This window comes from Cotesia glomerata, linkage group LG10 (genome assembly GCF_020080835.1).
Source record: "Cotesia glomerata isolate CgM1 linkage group LG10, MPM_Cglom_v2.3, whole genome shotgun sequence".
Classification (NCBI taxonomy): domain Eukaryota; kingdom Metazoa; phylum Arthropoda; class Insecta; order Hymenoptera; family Braconidae; genus Cotesia; species Cotesia glomerata.
In genome coordinates, this window is record NC_058167.1 from 2,719,414 (window position 1) to 2,739,778 (window position 20,365).

The window sequence follows — 20,365 nt, forward strand, 5'->3', positions numbered from 1 at the left end:
GAGAAAATTTTTTTTTTTTTTAAAAGTTGAAAGAGGAAAAAAAGAGCACTTTGAAATGAAGATTCTTTAGAATTTTATTATATCGATTCTCCCTTTTTTCTTTTTCTCTCTCGAGGATTAAAATATATAGGTAAATAAGTGTATGTGCTTAATTCTAATATTTATTTAATAATAATATTTTTAAAAAAATGAAGAATATATAGACCAATAAATGTACTTTACAGAGATATTTTCTGATCTTGTTTTTAATTTTTATTCATTTTAGTTGTAGTCGTAGTCGGCGGAGTCAGGAATGCCGGTCCAGGGATGGCGTTGATGGTGTTATTCTCTGTTGTCCGTGAACTCCTATTGGTAGACTCCTGTTTGGTGTTTCTGTGAGCTGGTCCTGAGGGATCTCAGGGTCGAGTTGGGTATGTTGGAAATTGTGTGTCTGTGAGTTCGAATGTTTCAGTTTGTCTCTTTCAACTGGAACGATTTTTGCTTTCTTGTTTTGGGAATTTCTGCAGAGGTTTGAGGCAGATTGCAAACAACAACCTGTAAAGTAATAATATACAAAGAAAAGATAAGAGATGTTATACTGAAAGCACTGCGCCTGTGTTTTTGCGATTGTGATGTACCGATGCTTTGATTCTTCTTGATGGTGGAGTCCAATTCTCGTAGAGTCTGTTCTCGTTGCACCTTCGAGGCGCTGCAATAGCCCCATGGAGAGAGTAGGGTATTTTCCCCCTACTGGTTCTTTGGCGATGCTTCTGTCAGCAGATGAGGTCGTTTTGGTTTTTCGGGTGAGGTTAGTCAACCAGGATGTGGTTAAGTTTATGGTGGGGGAAGGCGAAGATACCGATTGTGTCTGTTTCTTCTTCGGTCCCCTTGATTACAAAATGATTATTTAGTTAGACGCAGCCGGGGGACTAAGGTAAAGGTACCTGAGCCATGGATCTGATAAGTAAATCGATGCGTATTTTTGAGTCGCATGTTATAAAGTAGTTTCTGGCTTACAGGTGGAATCAAGCCCAGGAATTCGATTGGATGTAATTTTATTAGTTGTGAATGAACATTTAGGTAATATTCGGACGTCGCATTGTTTCATTATCTCAAGTTGTTTGGCTTTTAAATAGAGCTCGTAGTTCGCACTCTTCAGTGTTGTCTTTTACACTTTGAGGGGACGTTAACTCTCACAGGCTATGTCTGTTGAGATTGTTTGCAATGCAACTTTTGATGGCTTCAATGGGGTCCAGTGACAGTATTGATTTTGCAAGGCGTCTATTGACAGGGTGAGGTAGTCCTTGCTGGTCGGGATCAGCAGGCTCCTCATGAGCTCCTCCGATTGCTTTGAGGGAGAGGCAGATAAGTCTTATTTGATAGAGTTGGAATGTGATTAAGCCCAGTGCAACGGTAGGGTGATTATAATTAGTAGCTCATTATCTATTCTTCCTGTGTTCACCTTTGCGATGCTTGGATAGTGATTCTGGAGATTTACGTGGTCCACTGGGTTGTGAGTGTGGGTTTTAAGGGTGCTGGGGAAAACGTATTGTAATATATCTCTGCCGTTGCATTTTCTCAGTTGATCTGGTGAAAGAAGGCCTCCTCCTGGGACGACCCCTCTCTTATGTCTTCTATCGCTGACTCAGCTTCCTTGAGGTAGCGTAATAGACCCGACGTTCTTTTTGTAGGCTCTTTCGTCGGCTCTTTTGCACACAAAATGTAGACTGTAGTTTCATTTTTCTCGATCACGTTCCCCGACCTTGGTGGCGTAGCGCTATTGATTGTGTTGGACAGCAGAAGTGACTCTGGCCCAAGTGTTGTTTTGATCGGAGATGATTTTTGTTTATTTCCCCTGATTTTGTTTATATGCACGTTGAGTTGTTTATTGAGTGTTGTTATCTCTCGTTTGGTCTATTGTATAACTTGTCATTTCCTTAAGGAGAAATGTTTGTTCAAATGGTCGTCGAATCCATAAGTCCGAAAGGCTTTTCTGAGCTATGGATCCTACGAAGTCCAAAACCAGGGCGTCCCTTCAGTTTCCGGATTTTAGTTTATGTAAATTGTCTGCTTGTTTTAGATTTTGTTTCACTGAACCTGACTGATTACATCCTCTCTGCCCTACTTTCTAAGAATACTTCTTTTTAATATAGCTTTTCTTTTCCCTAGGTGATTTCGCACTCCGGGGAGGAGAAGTATGATAGACATGACATTTTGGCGGCTTTCTTTATCGCCGTCCTTGGGTGATGACATCTCCCTCGCCAAGGAGATATATTGGTAGATGTGGTTCCGGACGTCTATAGTAGAGACTATTCTTCCATTCTCAATTTCTATTAGATTTGAAGATAAGTTTTGTATTTGCTCTATATAGGATTCCTGGGTTGGATGAAGCTGGTTGAATTATTAGGAGCGTCACTTTGACCTGATTCTACAAGAAGGATGATGAGTAAGGCAGCATATGTTGACTTGGAGTAGCTGCTGTAATGTCTCTTGCCTATTATTTTTTTTTTTGTATCGTGTTACTCGGTCGTGGGTAAGAGATCGTCTGTGGCCAGAGAAGTGTGTTTATTTTATTCGATAGCTCTTTTTCAGTTTGCTGGGATGTTTGATTATCAGCGTTTTCCATTGGGAAGTTCTAATATCAGGACAGCCCTTATTCGGTAACTTCTACGATCTTCAAAAGGACAGCTTTATAGTAGGTATCGAGTTTATTTTTCCGAGTTTCGTTCAAATTGTAAGCGAAATACTCCTACTTGAAAATCTATTGGGTGTAAAATTTTATCAGAATCTTTCTTTAGATCTTAATTTTGATTCGGCTGACAGTGAATCGCGAGCGACGCTCCGTGTGTGATTTAATCGATTCATTAAGTCAATTAGATAATCAGGACCTATGTTTCGATTTTTCATAATCGGGGAACTCGGGTTGGAGCGCTGAGCCTTTTACCGAAAACTAACTCTCTATGAGGCGTGAATTTTGTCCCACTATGGACCGAGGTAAGAGGGATAGTTAAACATGGCCATGGGTAAGTATTTCTCGTCCCAATCTGGAGAAGTGATTCGACAAACACTCTGAAGATATTCTGACAAGAGTTTGATGGCTTCTCTCTCCAGTGATCCGTTAGCTTGAGGGATAGTATCCTTTGAAGTTGTTACTCTTCTTATATGGAATATTTCTGACATTTTTGCTTTAGAGTTTTGAGGTGAATGATGTTCCTCTATCCGACAAGATCGTTCTCTTTGAGGCATCCTGTATAGGCAAAATATATTGATTTCGATTCTAGGAGGAGACACTCTGCAATCGTTTCTGGGTCCTTGATAGACGATCAGAATTGCTATAGCTGCCGCAATGTTTTGTAAAAATTATCCTGGTATAGTGAGTGGGATATGTATGTTGCCTTTTGGTGCCGGTATCATTTTGGCCTACTATGGTGTCGATGTGATTGAGATTTTTCGAAAGCGTCGGACGGTGTAAAAATCGGTGATTACCATGGGTTGCTTCAGTTCTTATGCCCTGGGATAATTCCCCTTCTTGTTGACAAGTGTCGCTGATCTTCAGGGGATGTATTGATAAATCTGTTCTAAATTGTCATTCCCTGGCCAGTAGAAATTTTCTCTTTATTCTCCATGAGCAAGTCTTGAGGACTCCTTTATGTTCCTCCGATTCAGGCTTTGTGATGTTTTTCTTTGATAATTTACCGGGCCGTAGTTCCATCGTCTGGTACAGGAGATTTTTCCGTCACCGTCTAGAAGTGTTATTTGTACGGGGCAATCTCGTAATTTTCAGCAGGTGTTGTTGTATATTGTACAGGGGCAATCTCGTAGTTCTTTCAGCAGGTGTTGTTAGCATATTTATGGAACCGAATCCATCTCCCTTTTGAATTCTTAAAGGGAGTGAATTTCGTAGCGCTCAATGCGAGACAGCTGCCGGAGGCCGTTTATTAAATCTTCACTTTGGATGTTTAGTCCGATGATATTCTCCGACGAAGATAGAAAACGGTATTTGCCAATTTTTGTCACCAGGACGTCTCCTTTACGTGGCTTGGCCTGTTTCAGGTCGTCAACATCGATAATTTGAGGTCACGGAGTATTTGCTGTTGGGTGGCTAGTTCGCGGTGATAAAGTGAGCGATGTTATCTCGAGCGTAAAGATGGAACCGAACTATCTCCTTTTGGGCCATTCTTAGAGTGAATTTCGTAGCGCTCCAATGCGAGACGAAAGCTTTGAGGCCGTTTATTAAATCTTCACTGATATTTTAGTCCGATGATATTCTCCGACGAAGATAGAGAAACCCGATATTTCAAGCAATTTTTTGTCACCAGTGGACGCCCTTTACGTGGCTTACCTGTTTCAGGTCGTCGTAAATACTGATGAATTTGAGGTCACGGAGTAATTTTGCTGTTGGAGTGGGCTAGTTCGCAGTCTGTAGTGATAAAGTGAGCGATGTTATCTCGAGCGTGAAGTGAGTCCATCTTGACTTTATTTAATAGTTCCACTACTCTTAGTTCATCAGGTCTATTTCGACACCTGACTTCTTCCGGGTTTGTTGGATTTTTCCATCCCCCCCTCTAGGTTTTTGTTTAGGAGGCTGGTCATTGTTTGGGACTATTTCCTCATCGATGGAGGATGTTTCTAGAGGTTCTATTGGTGATTATACCTGCTTTTCTCTCAGGGGACCAGAGGCCATATTGGCGTGGAGAAGTTATGTGTTTGCCGGTGGAGTTGCAATTTCTGGATTTTGTTGAGCAGTTGGAGTTACGGGATAAGCTTTCTCGAGAGGCTCGCGTCTTTGCTTTCCCTCGTTGAGGCAACTCTCCCGGAGAAGTTAGGTGGACTATCGGCTATGTACTGGGGTTTGGGGGTATAGGTTCCAGGAAAGAGACTCTCTTCGTTGATTTTCCTGTGTTCTCGGGCGCTGTAGAAGTAGTTGCTACAGGAGAACCGGAAGTCTAAGAACCGGCTTTGGAACTTGCAGCCAGGTGAGGTCTGTGGTAGGCTTATTGTGGTGTAGTTCCTGATAGTCTTGGTCCTCATCTGAGGTGATGACAGATTACGATCTGGTATGGGTCTATACGGGGATTGATCCTAAGAACATGGCTAGTGTCGATTATTGGATCTTGACTCTGGGATCCCACTTGATGCCCTGCGATTCAAAAATTTTCTATCATTGTACGAACTAAAAGTTGGTGTTTCTGGAGCTAGTTGGATGGTGGTAGTATCAGTGAATGCTCTCGGTTCTAGAGGTGGGGAGAAGTCATCTGTGTGAGATTTTTCTTGATTAATTTCCGGGCTCTTTGTTGTTAGGTTGAATTAAGCATCACCGTGTCGTCTGGTTCTACTGACTGGCAACTGGTACTATCCCCGGTCCTCGTTTGCTTCTTCCGGAGATAAACTCGTTTATGGTCATATCAGCTTCTTTTCGCTGGCTTCTCCGAGTTCTTTTCGTTGAATGTCTTCTCCAATGATCTTATTTGCTGAGAAAGAAGTACTTTCGATAGATCTCTTTACTTCTTTATTACGTCCAGGACTTGGCGCAGGTACTGGTCTCCACCAGCGAGGATTTCCCTTTGAGGGATTGTTGATGACAAAGGGAGGTCGGGATGGGGTGTGGATTGGTCATCGGATTAGACCATTCTTCAAACGTTCTTATGGTGTTTTGAACGTTATATTTTCTCCGGATGATTCAGTGATTTCTCCAGCAGATGGGATTCTGTTTGTTGTGGAGCCATGGGGATCTCTTCTTCTTCGTCCCCATTACTCGTCACCAGAGTCTAAATGAGGCCAGGGGGAGTTAGTTCCCCTAATTGAACTTCTCTAGCTGAGTAGAGATGGACTAGCTTCCCCCCTCTTAACGGCTCCTGGAGTGTGGAACGCATCGTCGCATCTCCAACGTGATGTTGAGTTAATCCTTGGGCTTCCTCGTCGTTGCTGGAGGTAGAAAGCGGGTTCTATGTAATTAGTGGTGATTTTAGCGAGATCCTCTCTGCGCAGTTCGGACCGTAATCGAGAGAGCAATTGTTTGTCGATTCCCTGACTGGAGCGCCTCTGAGAGCTGGTCGATTTTTCGAACCTAAAGCGTCGTCCGGGGCGGCGTTTTTTTTGGAGGATTTGCTGTGATTTTCTCGACTCCCTGTTGCCGGTAACAAGACGGCTTCTGGCATGTTTTCTGACTGGTGATTCCAAGAGGGCTCGTTAGGGCGTTCACTTCCTTTTCTTTGGAGCTTTTGTTTTCCCTTCTGGACACGTCCTTGCAAGGTTGCTATGAGGGGAGTGCATCTGCGTATTGATCTCCGACGTTGGTCCGGATAGCGATCTTGAAGTGGAATTCGTTGATTTTTGATCGCCATTTTCCGTTGTCTGTCTGTGAGATCGTGCGTGTCTCGTAGCCAGGCTACGCAGGCCCTTTTGTTCTGAAACGGTGAACCTTTTACCGTATAAATAAGGCCGGAATTGCTGGATGGTATACACAACGGCGAGACATTCTTTTTCGTCTGGGGTATAACGTAATTCTGCGTCACGTAAGACTCTGGATGTGCAAGCTACGATTTTTTCATTTTTATTTACATTTCCTGCTGAGTCAGTGGAGTCTAATTCTTGGCTCAGGAATTCCTGCTATGCCTTCTTCTGAGGAACTAACCGCTAAGATGAAGGGCTTGTCGATATCTGGGGAATGAAAGAGTTGAATTTTCGCACAAGGCGTTTTTGATGTCTTGAATGGCCCTTTCGGCCTTTTCGGACCACTTAAAGGTTTCTGTTTTCGAGCAAGTCGGTTAACGGTTTAGCTCGAAGGGCGTAGTTGTCGATGAATCGGCGATAGTAATTCGCCAGGCCGAGGAATTTCCTCATCTCTCGTTGATTACGCGTGGATTCGGAGCGTCTCCCTGATTGCTTGAATTTTCTTAGGATCGGGTTTCACCTGTCTCGAGAGATGACATGTCCGGAGATAGTCGACTTCTGAGCACAAAAATTTGCATTTGTCTGGTTGAAGTGTGAGCCCTGCATCTCAGAGTACTTGGAATAATCGTCTGAGGCGGACTCAGTGTTCTTCTAGAGAGCGAGCGTGAAGGATGATGTCGTCTAAGTAGATTAATATCCATGGTGAGCAGCTCAAAGTTGAATTCATCATCCTTGGAACGTGGCTGGAGCTCCTTCTAGTCCGAAGGGCATTCTGGCGTACTCGAAGTGTCCGAATGGAGTGGAGAATGCAGTTTTGTGGGCGTCTTCGGGGTCCATTTCTATTTGATGAAACCCACTGGCAAGATCGAAGACGCTGAAGTAGAGAGCATCTCCTAGTTGATCCAGAATGCCGACTATAGAAGGTAATGGATATGCGTCTCCTATGGAAATTTTATTTAGATCTCTGAAGTCGATTACCATTCTCCATTTCTTGACTCCTGTTTTAGGGTCTGCTTTCTTTGGGACGACCCATACTGGGGAATTATATGGAGATTTAGAGTTCCGTATAATTCCCTGTTCCATCAAGCTGTCAATCTGCCGTTGAATTTCGTCCTGGTGTTGTTTAGGAAACGATATTGTTTCACGTTGACTGGTTTATCAGTTATAGTCGGAATCTTACAGGTTGCTCGATTAGAACATCCTAATTTGTCGCCAGGTAGGTGAAAGATGTCGGTGAAGTTTTGGACAATGTCGGTGATTTGTTGTCGTTGTTCTATATCGAGATGTTGTAGTGGAAATTTATTTAAAATTTCCGTTGCCCGTTGTTCGATGGTCTTGATCTTTGCTGGGTCGTCGTCTGAAGAGTCACTGGAACTGTTGAGTGGCTCTTCAATATGAAATTCATATTCTTCGAGGATTTGGGGGTCTAGTTCGATCGTGACGGGCTCGTCAGTTGTATTAATGACCATACAAGTGGCCATTTCTCCGTCTACAGTTACTAAAGCTTCGCCCATAAATAGGCCTATTGGAAGGTCTATTCGAGGCAAATATCCTTGGGTCAGTTCTGGATTTTTGATGGGAACTGGAGCGAACATTTTTGCTCTGGGAGGAACGGTAAAAATAGACGGCTCGAAGATGTCTAGGCTAAAAGGTATGGGCTCTAGAGGTCGAGCCATGACGGTGAGAGTTTGTTCGTAGTATGAGATCTCGGCTTTCTCATGTTCTAACCAGTCGTTTCCGAGTATCCCCACTCCAGGGACCGGTAGATTTTCTCGGCTTACTTGGCATTGGACTGGTAGGCCGAAAATTTTTAACTCGACTGTACCGAGCGTTTGTACTGCTTCGCCGCTGATTCCCCGTGCAATTAATCGGTTATTCGGGTTTATGTAAGTTCCAGGCTGAAGAGCTGATTTATTGATGATTGTGACGTCTCCCTCCTGTGTCTATGATGAAGCGTTGATATTTTCCAAGTAGGAGCGGACATGCTAATTCGATCTTGGGGCCGCCGCCCACCGCGAGCATTTGAGATTCACAGGATCCTCGCTTGATGATGAACGGGATCGGGCGAACGGGCTGGCTTCTCAGGACCATTGTATGCCAATAAAACGAGATGTTGGCTTGTTCTTTTGCAAGAAATTCGCTACCGAGGATGGCTAGGTAGCCTCCTAGTCGGCGAGGTACTATCCGGAACGGGATGGACTTGTCGAACAGAGTGAGGGTGACGAGTCCGATAATCGGTTGTTTGTTTGTTCCGATCCCTCCCACTTGTCCGAGATTTTCGTAAATGAAGGTGGTGTCATCAGCTAGCGCTTCGATGCTGATGAAATTGTAGTTTGCTCCGGAATCAATCAGTATTTCACAGTTGTTGTTAAGAAATTTAGGATTTTAACTGTGATTACTGGTCCTCGGCCGGTCACTAGGGCGATTCCATTTACTGATTGTGTTGACGGTACATAGCTGCCGTCATTTGTTGAGGCAGTTGGGGCTGGCTCGTCTTTACCTCGGTCGGACGAGCGCCCATCAAGTTTAAAGAAGGCTCTAAGGGATCTTCTTCTTTCTTGAGGTTTTTCTTCGGGCAGCCTGGGCAGTTGCAGATCTCGGAGCTCTTAATGTGTCTTTCTAAGAGTACGGGTGATGATTCGGAGTATATCCCCGTTGGTGTAACTGGAGATGGTCCTTGCAACGGCTGGGTTGATTGCACTATTCCGCGACTTCTTGGTTGCTGGTATTGGGGGTGTTGATTTTTAGGAAAATATTCGGAGTTTTGGGAAGAATATTGGGGTTTAATTTGTGGGGAGTATTGAGGATTATACTGAGGGTTGTAGGGAGCACGGGGGGTGTACGGTTTGTAGGAAGGATTATAATTTCCAGGATGATTTGGATTTTGATAGGGAGGGCGATATTGGGAATTTCTTTGTGTGTAATTGTTGTTATTTTGAGGATAGTTATTGTTGACGGAATATGCCATCGCTTGCGGATCTTCGCAGTCTGAGTGTTCACATTCGCTGTTTCCGCAAGGTGGTAGTCCATACCAGCCTTGGGTTGTAACTGGATAGTCTTCGTAGTAGTGTGCTTCTTCAGTAGCGAAATTTGATATGCCTGGTGCATTGTAGGCGAATGCAACCGGTTTCGGATTGACATAGAGATCTGTTTCCGGTTTGGACCACGGGTGTCCATGGGCTGGGGGTCCTTGTTGATTATTTTGGAAATATCCTCGTGGGCCGTTGTTGCGAGGATAGTGATTCCCATTCTGATCTTGAGGAAATTCTCTTTGCGAAGGTTTCGGATTCTGAAGCCTCATATTGTTATCGTATTTCAGTATTTGTTCTTGAATTGGGTCATATAGCGCGGTTAATGTTGCGTGCTGTTGAGTTGAGGCGAGGCATTTCAAATAATCTGGTAAAGATTCGAAAAATAGATCAACCGCCAGACGGTGAGCTTGATTTGTAATGGCTACACGATCGGCGTCTGGGACTGCATTCTGTATTTTACGAAGCATAGATCTTAATCGGTAGTAAAAGCTCTCGACTGCTTCGAATTTTCCCCTCTGGGCTGAAGTTAATTTTGCTAAGTTTATTCGAAGCGGATCTCCGAGCCGAAAGTGGCTTCGTAGAACGTTGACGAGTTCTTGTACGGTTCGGATTTCCATATCTTCGACGACGTTTCTTGCACGACCCCTCAGCTTCCGGAGAATGCGTCCGATAAAGGGCTGTTGATTATTTTCGGGCATCATATGTAGCCAATCTTTTAGACGGTTGTCGAATTCTTCATAGCTGACGTCTCCGTCTCCGGTAAACGTGGGGAGAGCCTCTTCCATCTCCTTGGTGATTTTATAGTAGTCCCTTTCGGGTTCGTTCCGCGTGAGGTCGAATAATTTGACCCCTTGTCGATTAGCTTCATTCTCGGCTTCCTCTCGTTCCCTGCGGAGCCGCTCCGCTTCGAGTCTGGCCCGCTCTGCTGCTGCTGCTGCTGCTGCTGCTGCTGCTACTTGTTCTGGATTTGGAGGTGCCATAGCTGTTGGCTTTATTCGAGTTGGGAATAAGAGGTAGTTTAAATAGTCCGGCTGGAGCTGGGATGTTACTTATTATCCTAGGCTTCTTAGATGGCGTTTCTTTGACAAGACAATTTAATTGGATGACTGGGATCTGATTTATCCAGTTGACGACTTTGGTGTAAACTTCAATAGGGATCGCGTTGCTCGGTTTCGGAAACGGTCTTCTCTCTTTACTCGTTGATGGAGCCCCGTTTAACGACGTTTTAATACAAATTTTCTGTTCACTTTCAGTTGTGAATTTCCTTTTCCTTATGACCGAAGAGGACGGGGCAACGAAGGTAGGATCTTCCCAATAACGCGATTCTATTAAGGGACGGTGGTAAATTTGACCGTTAAAGAAGTCTGAGTAAGCTTTTCGAATTTGAAATTTAAAACCGCTTCGCGAGTGTCGGACCATTAATATATATATTTTTATTGGTGCTATAGTTAGCACGTCATAAGTTCGATAACGAAGAGGGGAGAAAAGCAAGGAAAGTGTTGTGTAGCTCGCAAAATTTTCCAATAGAGTTTTGTTGCTCGATAGACAGCAGCAAAATTCCAAGAAGGAGATTTTGTGTCGCAAGGGTGTAAAGAATAAACCCACAATTTACTAAATCGAAGAATCAACCTCGAGAACGATCCTCGTTGCTCGTAAAACAGCAGCAAGGTGTTTCGAAATGACCTTCGGGTGAAGGAACTGCTGGTATTGCAGCAGAACCTCGTAAGCAAATCGTAGAGTTTAATCAGCACTGGTTCACAGCTGTTAATATGATAAAAATAATAAGATAAAAATAATAAGATGAGGATGAACTTGAAAATAATTTTTCGCGTCAGCAAAATTGAAACGCGATAGCTAAGTGTGTTGCAACGGGAATTTCAACGGATGACGCGTTAAGGAACTAAAAGCCTTAGTCAGCAAAATTCCTTTTTAAATGCAACAGTCTAATATTAAAATAATAAAATAATATTGAGGGAATGAATAAAATAATGTTTTAAAACAAATAAAAATATAATTCTTCTTTTTTTTTTGTTGAGGGCCGACGCCTTAGTCTAACAATATTTCGAAAGTTAATTTTTAGAGAGCTGATTTTTGCGTTAGCAAAACTAATTGTAACAACACTCGGTGAGTTTAAAGAGTGAGATTATGACTGTACTAATCAACTGGAATGACTGAATCAGCAAAAAAAATTTTATAAGCAAAAATTTAATAAAGAAATAATAAAACGGTGTTTTACTCGGAATAAAAAAAAATTTTAAACTTTATGAGCCAACGCCCTAAATCGAACGAAATTTGAAATAAAGACGGTATTTAAAGGATCGATCAGTTCATAAGGGAAAAGAATTTCCGTTTTCTAAATTTTGAGTGACAATTTTGCCAAAATTTTCGAAAAGTTAAAGAATTTTGAAAATTTTTAAATAGAACTTCCGTTTGTGGTAAGCCGAAAGGATGCGTTCGTATCCCACCGCTGCCACCAAAAATCTAATCTGTTATGTCCGAATTAATTATAATTAAATAATTATTTGTAGAGTGGGCCTTGAGGAGGCTCGGACACGCCTTTCGATAGATTTTCTCTTGTAGATAAACTACAAGAGTTTTATTTTTAATGTGGATTTCGAACGCCTCCTGGTAACCAGGGTTCCTAACGGTGAATTTAAAGAGAAGTCGATTACAGAAACCGAACTTACCTTCGTCCCTTACGAATTTTGTTGTTGATTGAAGTTTGAGCTGTCGATCGGTAGATCCTGGACTGGTTTCTCTTCCTTCTCTCGTGGTTGAGATCGATGTGATGAAAGAGGTTCAGGAACTAATCTTAGAAATGATGGATTCCACGATATTCGGAGTTTTACTGTTTATTCAATATTTAGCCGCCCTACAGGTGAGACGCACTCAATGCACAATATTTCACTTAATAACTATTCACTTATAACTATATTTTATGATTTAGAATGTTTTATTATGAGTTCATGAACAGAGTAACGACTCAGGCGGATACTTAGATCCGCCTTTAAATTAATTAATAGATCGAAAAGTTAGAATTTAGAGAAAGATATCACTACGGACAACGGGGCCCTCGATCCTGCTCGAAGAGCACACTGACGCGATTCGTAGACGATATAATTTAAAGAATCAAAAGAGAGAATAGTGAATTTAGAATTTCGTATAAGCGACCTAGTGCTTTATACTGCCTCGTACGTAACGCGGTACAAGGACACACACGGGCTCTACGAGGATACCTTCCCTCGTATTCTTTAATAAAAGATTGAACGCGCGTCCCGCGGTGCTTAGGGTTTTTAAGCACTCGGGTCGCGACTTTTGGAAGGGAATTGAATTTTGTTATTGGTCTAAAATTTGCAAGTTTGACAGAACGTGGACACGGTGCGCTCAAGGCGTGATCGAGGTGTTGTCCGTCCGATTGTCCTTCAAAGTGCAAGCGCTGCACTTTTCGTCGTGAGGCAGAGACCCTGAGTGTTATATGAGGCGACGCCGGATATAACAATTGATTGGATACATTTATAGATTGAAAACGAATAGATATAATAAATAATATATTTTAATAGTTTTCAGGTTTATTGTAAAGCTAAAACTATGAACAATGTGTTTTTTGGATTTTAATTTACGTTTCTAATATACAAAATTAGTGATCAAAAAAATTTTAAAACTATGAAAATAATAACAGTATAAAAATAAGAACAATGATAAAATAGAAAATGATAGCAATATGGTAAAAAGTTCATAGTTTTAAATTTATAACCAATGTTCATTTAGAATTAGTTAATAAAAAAGATATAAGTTAAATTACTGTCTTTTTATTTAGCACGACAGAGTATTGATGCCTAGGTTTAAGTTGTTTATATCCAATCTATATTTATATAGATTTGATATGTGTAACAAATTCTAAACTTGATGGCATTGACACTCACGTCGATCCATGGTGTAGGCCTACTGGGGATCCCGCCATGTAAAATAATGGGAAAGCATCGTACGACACAGTACCTCCATGGTAATGTGGAAAGCTGTGTTATTTATTATTTTAACTCATATAAATCGATAAGACCCTAAGTAGTTAAGGGTGTCTTAATTTCGTAAAATCCGTTCATGATAAATAATTAGGCAGCTAGATAACATAATTTAATATTTCTTTCACTTGGCATGTATTTTATGCCACGCGAAGCGGGCGGGTAACGGCTAGTATATATATATATATATATATATATATATACATATATATATATATATATATATATATATATGTATGTATATATATATATATATACATCCATACTACTGTTATTATTATCTATTACAGAATGTATCAGCACAGCTTTCACAAATGGTGTACAAGAAATGAATCGTCCTCCTGTATTAAACACTAACAATCATTTTTCAAACAGAAATATTGACCAACTGCGAAGTAATTTGCTCATCTAGGTTTAAATATTAGAGTGCCTCGATTAACGGATCTGCAGGATCCGCCTAATGTCATTAATCAACGTACCTACCCAGATAGGTTCACTCCAAGAACCACATCAACGGGACCGACTATGCCAAGACAGCCTATGTCAGCTGAAGCTGTGATTGATGACACGGTTGCAGGATCATCGGAAAATGCGAGTGCTTTAGATGACACTTTAATAATCTCATCGGATAGTGATGATGAAGGTAATTTTTCATTAATTATTTTTTTTAGTTTTCATTTGGCCATCTTATGAAACAATTTAATAAATAATTGGATTTGTTACAGATTACTTCATTAACTTCTTAGTAACTTCAGTGACTGATCGCCGTGCGTCCACACCATCTGGCTTAACTTTCAACAATTCTTCTGCGTTTGAGCCATCCGGTTCTAGTTCTTCGATGGTAAATTTGTCAAGTCGTAGGATGTCAGAGTCTAGCCCGTCGACGTCTGGCTTAACAGTCAACGAATCATCTGCGTCTGCCCCCGCCGGTTCTAGCCCGGCGATGGCAAATTTGTCAAGTTCTAGTATGTCACAGTCTAGTCTGTCAACGTCTGGCTTAACAGTAACTCAAAGTAACTCAGCATGTGACGACGAAGGTATTTTACTTAGAAATTATTATATGAAATTTAATCAATTTTTCTTTACTAATTTAAATTAATATTTTCAGAGATTATTCCGGAAGGGACAAGCATATGCTGCTGCTGTAGATTTCGGGCTGCTGTCTGGGCATTTATTAAATGCGGTCATTTATGTCTTTGCAATGAGTGCAATCGAAAAATTGGAGATCGCTGTCCACTCTGTCGTGAAAAATCACGAAAAATTAAAATATTTACCAATCATCCATAGTGCAGATTTAGATTAAAAAAATAAAAGAAAATCATAAAAATAATTTCTTAAAATTTGATCGTGTTGAGTCAATAATAAGAGTTTTTTTTTATTAATTAAATTAATTATAGTTAATAATAATATTTAATTAATAATTAAATGAATATTATTGATTCAACACGATCAAGTTTTCAGAAATTTATTTGTGGAAGCATTTTTTTTTAATATTTCTGTTCTTAACTGATTTTAAGATTTTTTTTTCGAACATTTGTTTTCAATTTTAATAAGTTTTAATTATTCTTACATTTGAATCATTATGATTTCGCCAGCGTTTTTTTATAAGAAAAAAAATTTTCCTTATAACTAATTTCTTAAAATTTGATCGTGTTGAGTCAATAATAAGAGTTTTTTTTATTAATTAAATTTATTATAGTTAATAATAATATTTAATTAATAATAAAACGAGTATTATTGATTCAACACAATCAAGTTTTTAGAAATATATTTCTAGAAGCAATTTTTTTTTCACATACTTGTTCTTAAACCTAATTATTTTAATGTAAGCTAACAATTGTGCACAAAATGTTATTTTATAATAAAATTGTCTTAATTTTAACTAATAAAATATTATAAAGTTTTTATAATCAAACTAATTTTTTAAATAAATCGTGTGACCATAATTATCAAAATTAAAATATTTTCATTAATATTTAAATATTTTTAACCCAAGTTTTATCATTTTTATAATTATTTATAAAGGTATAAGAAAATAGACTAGTTTTTTTTCTATAAATAAATCTAATAAGTAATGACTAGTTTATATTTATTACCAAGTTCAATCTATTTAAATATTATCTTGATTAATTCAAGATGATTTCGGAATCTCCATACAGCGCCATATGGTCATTTCTCTCTGATTGAATTCGTTCTTACCGAGGCTTGCTTATTTATCTATTCAGCGCTGAGTAAACTCTGCATTGAATACTGTTGGCTTTGAATACAGTGCGAATTGAAAAAAAATTTTTCATTTACAGCCACATGCTGTTGAGTAAAGTTGGTACGGAGTTGAGTAATTTGGAGTACAGTTGTTTTCACCGTGATATTAAAAATTTCGAGTTACGGATGCTCCTTGAGTAAAGCTGACATAGAGTTGAGTAATTTGGAGTACAGTTGTCAACCTGCCTTTTTTTGAATAATTTTCATTTTTTCGAATTTCTGCATTAAAAAAGTAGTTAAAATTATTAAATAAAAATTATTTTTCTGGCATTTAAAAATTTTACTAGCAACAAAACATCGATATAAAAAAAATTTTTTTTTTTGTGCAAAAATTTAGCTGAAAAGTTAAAAAAAATATGAGCTCTACGGGGACTTGAACTGTACTTCGAGACAGAGCGCGTGCCTCATTCTCATCAAACCGTCGTTGAAAAATGGGGAGCATAATAATAATGTGAGGCAAACAATAATAATAGTAAGCGGCCGCTCAGATACTCAGATACCATATTAAAGCAAATTTTAAGGGAGTTGGGAAAGAACGGATAGGGGAAAGGGGGGGACCTACTCAGTGGGAATTTTTCCGTAATTGAAAAAATAATCAGACACAATAGCTATAAAAAAAAAAAAAAAAAAAAAAAATAGAAAATCAAATCAAATCAAATGATTTTTCGAGGAGTTACAGGTATTTGTTTATAAGCGCTTGGAGAGAACCACGTTTTTTTTCATAAAACAATTATTATCTCGTAAACTATTGGTCGTAGAGACATCGGTTTTGGCTCATTTTGTTCCTTATTTAGTTTTCTAAATTTCATACGCAGCATGTCTCGATTTTTTTTGCGTAGTTTCTAAGATATTTTAATTTAAAACTCAACGCTAAAACAGATTTTCTTATTAAAATAATAGGAAAAATAACAAAAAAAAACTTTTTTTAACTCTCAATTTTTTCTTGCAAATGTAAGACTTACTCACAAAAGTTAAACAAGAAAAGTCCATCTGGTAACCAAACCTTGGTAGATAAACTGATAAACCATAATCTGCTGGCCAAAAATTTTTGTGTTAATTTTCTTACGAAATATGTTTTTGTTAATTAACAAATTTTTTCGAAGCCAGAAGCAATTAATTTTTTTATTGGCCTATCCTTTGAAAGCTTTACAAAGATTCATGTTGGAAAAAAAATAAATAAGAATTTTCCGTTTTTTTAGTAACAATTAGAGATGCTGAAGAAAATATGAAACATAAATAAAACATTTAATAATTTTTTTTTTTTCAAATAGCCCGATGGATTTATTTTTACATTGATAACAGCAACACAGAAATGAATTTTTTGAAATTTTACCCACAATTATTTAAAAAATTCTTTTATAAAGTATATTACAAACAAATATGATGTTTATGAAAAATGTTTGAAAATTTTTTCTTAGAAAATAATTAAAAATGAAGATAATGATTTTTAAGATAAAAATCATTTCTTAAACAAATTTGTTCATTAATTCAAATCGCCTTTGTTAGTTAACAATTTTTTTGCTAGTTGATATCAATAGTAAAAAAACCATTTTTTTTTTCAAATCATTTCTGTCGTACTTTTTAATTAAAAAAAAAAAATTACTTTTAAAATTTTTTATTTGTTTTGTAAATAAAAAATAGAATAAAATTTGTTTTGTTTAAAAAACGATTAATATTTGTTTTTATATTTTCATATAGCATAAAAAAAATTTTTTACGAGAAAATTTATTTATTTACAACAAATTGTCTATTTACTGAAGAAAAAAAAATTTTAATGCAATTTTTTTTTAAGAATGAGAAAGCACAATAGAAATAATGATTTAAAAAAATATTGTTTTTCAAAATTGATATTAACTAGCAAAAAAAATTGTTAATTAACAAGTGTGCTTTTAAGTAATTAAAGTCGCAATCGACTGATATTCTAGTGTTATAATTTATACTTTCTTTCTGTACACAATATACATATGGGCTACTTACTATGGGCTACCTAAAATCATTTATAAATTAGTGTAGATAAAGTAGTGTACGCTGTATAATGGTTAACGCAAAGAGACGAATTTTTGTCAAATGGTGGGAGGAGTATCTTGGCTATGCTCGGAGAGTGAATCGCTCCTTTGACGAGTAAGTTCTTAAAGAGTCTTCTGACAACGCTCTTCAATCAGTAACTCAGAGTAGGAGAAATATACTAAAGAGCAAGTCTGTTTCGCTCCGACTCGGAGTTAGATCTATGTGTACTACTACTATAGAGTATTTGGAAATCTATACTCTCGTGCACGATACTCTATTGACGAGTAACTCTCAATAAGAGCGGTCAGTTTTCGAAAATGAGCGGCTTTTAAGGAGTACTCCCTATCCCTGATACATACATACATACATACATACATACACACACACACACACACACACACACACACCTCGTGTCGGGCTTGCTGGGTCCCGCATCGGGCGCCTCCCCAGGTGGCGGATAGAGGAATGCCCGGCATATCTGCACGCCAGATGCGTCGGGTACCGAGGAAATAGAATACTCGGAGTGGACCAAAACCTAGCAAAAGATGATATGAAAATGCCAGATCAATTTCAAACATCGTATACGGTGCAGAGGGGGGATACCTCAGTGCCGGCGAGGGAAGGCGTGCAAACGGGCCTGAACTCGTCGTTATCAAGCGACCGTTTGAACAGCGGAGTAGACCCCATGGCTTTTCTGTCTAGCAATGCTAGCAAGGTTACAGGGAGTACGAAATCAGCCCAGATAGCAGAGAACGGACACCTGAGCAACATTCCTCCAAAAAGTGGAGGACCTTTTGCTCCTGTCACTAATCAATTCTACCGAGGAAGAATCAACTCTGTACCGACCGTTACAGGCCAACAGTCACCAATGGAGAGGTTCAGCATCAAGATCGAAGAGTTAGCCGAGTTTATAAAAGACAAGAAAAATCTCCATCATAAGATTAGAAGATTGGTTACATCTACCACTACAGCACAGAGGTTAGCCAACAAATCACCAGGCATGTCGGCCTCAACGACCCAAACAACTCCGAGTCTGATCAAAAAACCACAGCCATCTTTGGTCACTCCTAAAAAATTACCACAGCAAGGAAAGGACAATAACAAGAAGAGGCAGCTGTCCACGCCCAGCCCTTCTTCAATAATCGAGAAGCCACCACAGAAAAAGACAGCCCGGGAGGACGTCTGGACTACAGTGGACCGAAATAGGAAGAAGAAGGAAAAAGAGCATGAAACAGCGGCTCCCCCTAATAAACCTCAAAACCAGTCAAGTAAGGGTGCCTCTAAGAAACCGAGGAGAAAGAAGACAAGAACTAAGACTGTTCTTGTCCAACCAGTAGACGGCCAAACTTATGCTGATATCCTAAAGGAAATCAAGGTCAAGGTGAGCCCTGTCGAGTATACATAAAGTCTATTAAAAAGACGAAACACGGAGGCGTTCTCCTTGAAATGGCTCGAAAGACCGAAGACAGCAAGGCTTTCACCGATGCAGTAAGGTCATCCACTGCAAACATCGGCACGGTCAAGACGCTAACACCAACAACAACGATCGAGATCCTCGACTTGGCCGAAATCTTTACCGAGAGTGAAGTCCGTGAAGCACTCAAACGTGAATTCACTGACAGCCTTGAGGTCAAACGGGTATATTTGACAAAACCCACACCACGAGGAAATCGGGCAGCCTTCTGCGAAGTAGACGAGACCAGTGCGATTAAGGCCCTTGACAAGGCCCATATAATGATCGGTTGGGTGAACTGTCGTATACGCCCAGTTGCAAAAGTAACCCGCTGTTTTAAATATCTTAGTTTTGGACACCAAACATGCCAGTGTACGGGACCAAACAGAAGCAGGTGCTGCTACAAGTGTAGCGGAGAGAACCACAAGGCCGTAAACTGCAAGGAAAAGCTAAAATGCTTCCTTTGTGCTCCGGACAAAGATGCCCAGGATAGTCTATGCCATATTTCTGGCACTGGAGCTTGCAGGGCATTCCGCACAACACTTGCAGAAGCCAAGAGTGTGCAGAAATGACACGCATACTACAAGGCAACCTGAATAGGTGTGCCTTGGCGCAAAACCTGCTGCGCCAGCGTGTCTTTGAAGATAAAATCGACGTCTGCTTTATCTGCGAGCAATATCTAAACATCGAAGGTAAAACATGGTTCGCAGACGAAACTGGCACGGCAGCAATTTGGATTGTGAACACAAAGAACGTTACCGTCAACAACAGCGGAAGTGGAGCGAGTTTTGCCACCAACCAGCATGGCTTCCGGAAAGGTCGTTCGACAGTCGGAGCGATCGAAAAAGTTATAAAGACAGCAACACAAGCATGGTCTGGTAGCTTCAAAGCTCGTAAAGTATGTCTCCTCCTCACGCTAGATGTCAAAAACGCATTTGACAGCGCAAATTGGAGAGACATTTTAGATGCTCTGAAGCACAAGTTTGACGCGGAGACAGAGAATCTGGCACTAGTCGACAACTACCTGGACGGAAGAAAGCTAATAGTGGAAACTACGGAAGGCCCACAAGAATACGCCATAACGGCTGGCGTACCGCAAGGCTCAATAATGGGACCGATTTATGGAATGCGGACTACGACGAGCTTCTTGAAATCTCGCTACCAAAGCAAGTAGAGCTAACGGGCTTTGCAGACGACGTTGCGGCCACGATAGTAGTAGA

The 20,365-nt window shown here is 39.8% G+C and overlaps 1 protein-coding gene across 1 annotated transcript; it reads left to right on the forward strand.

Annotated features, from left to right (window-relative positions):
* The first annotated feature begins 13,826 nt into the window (after positions 1-13,826).
* Positions 13,827-14,710, forward strand: LOC123272794 (uncharacterized serine-rich protein C215.13-like). Its single transcript, XM_044739790.1, has 3 exons — positions 13,827-14,066; positions 14,149-14,460; positions 14,532-14,710. Exons 1-3 carry the CDS (start codon positions 13,949-13,951, stop codon positions 14,708-14,710), a joined length of 609 nt encoding a protein of 202 aa, XP_044595725.1. The 5' UTR covers positions 13,827-13,948.
* Positions 14,711-20,365: the final 5,655 nt, after the last annotated feature.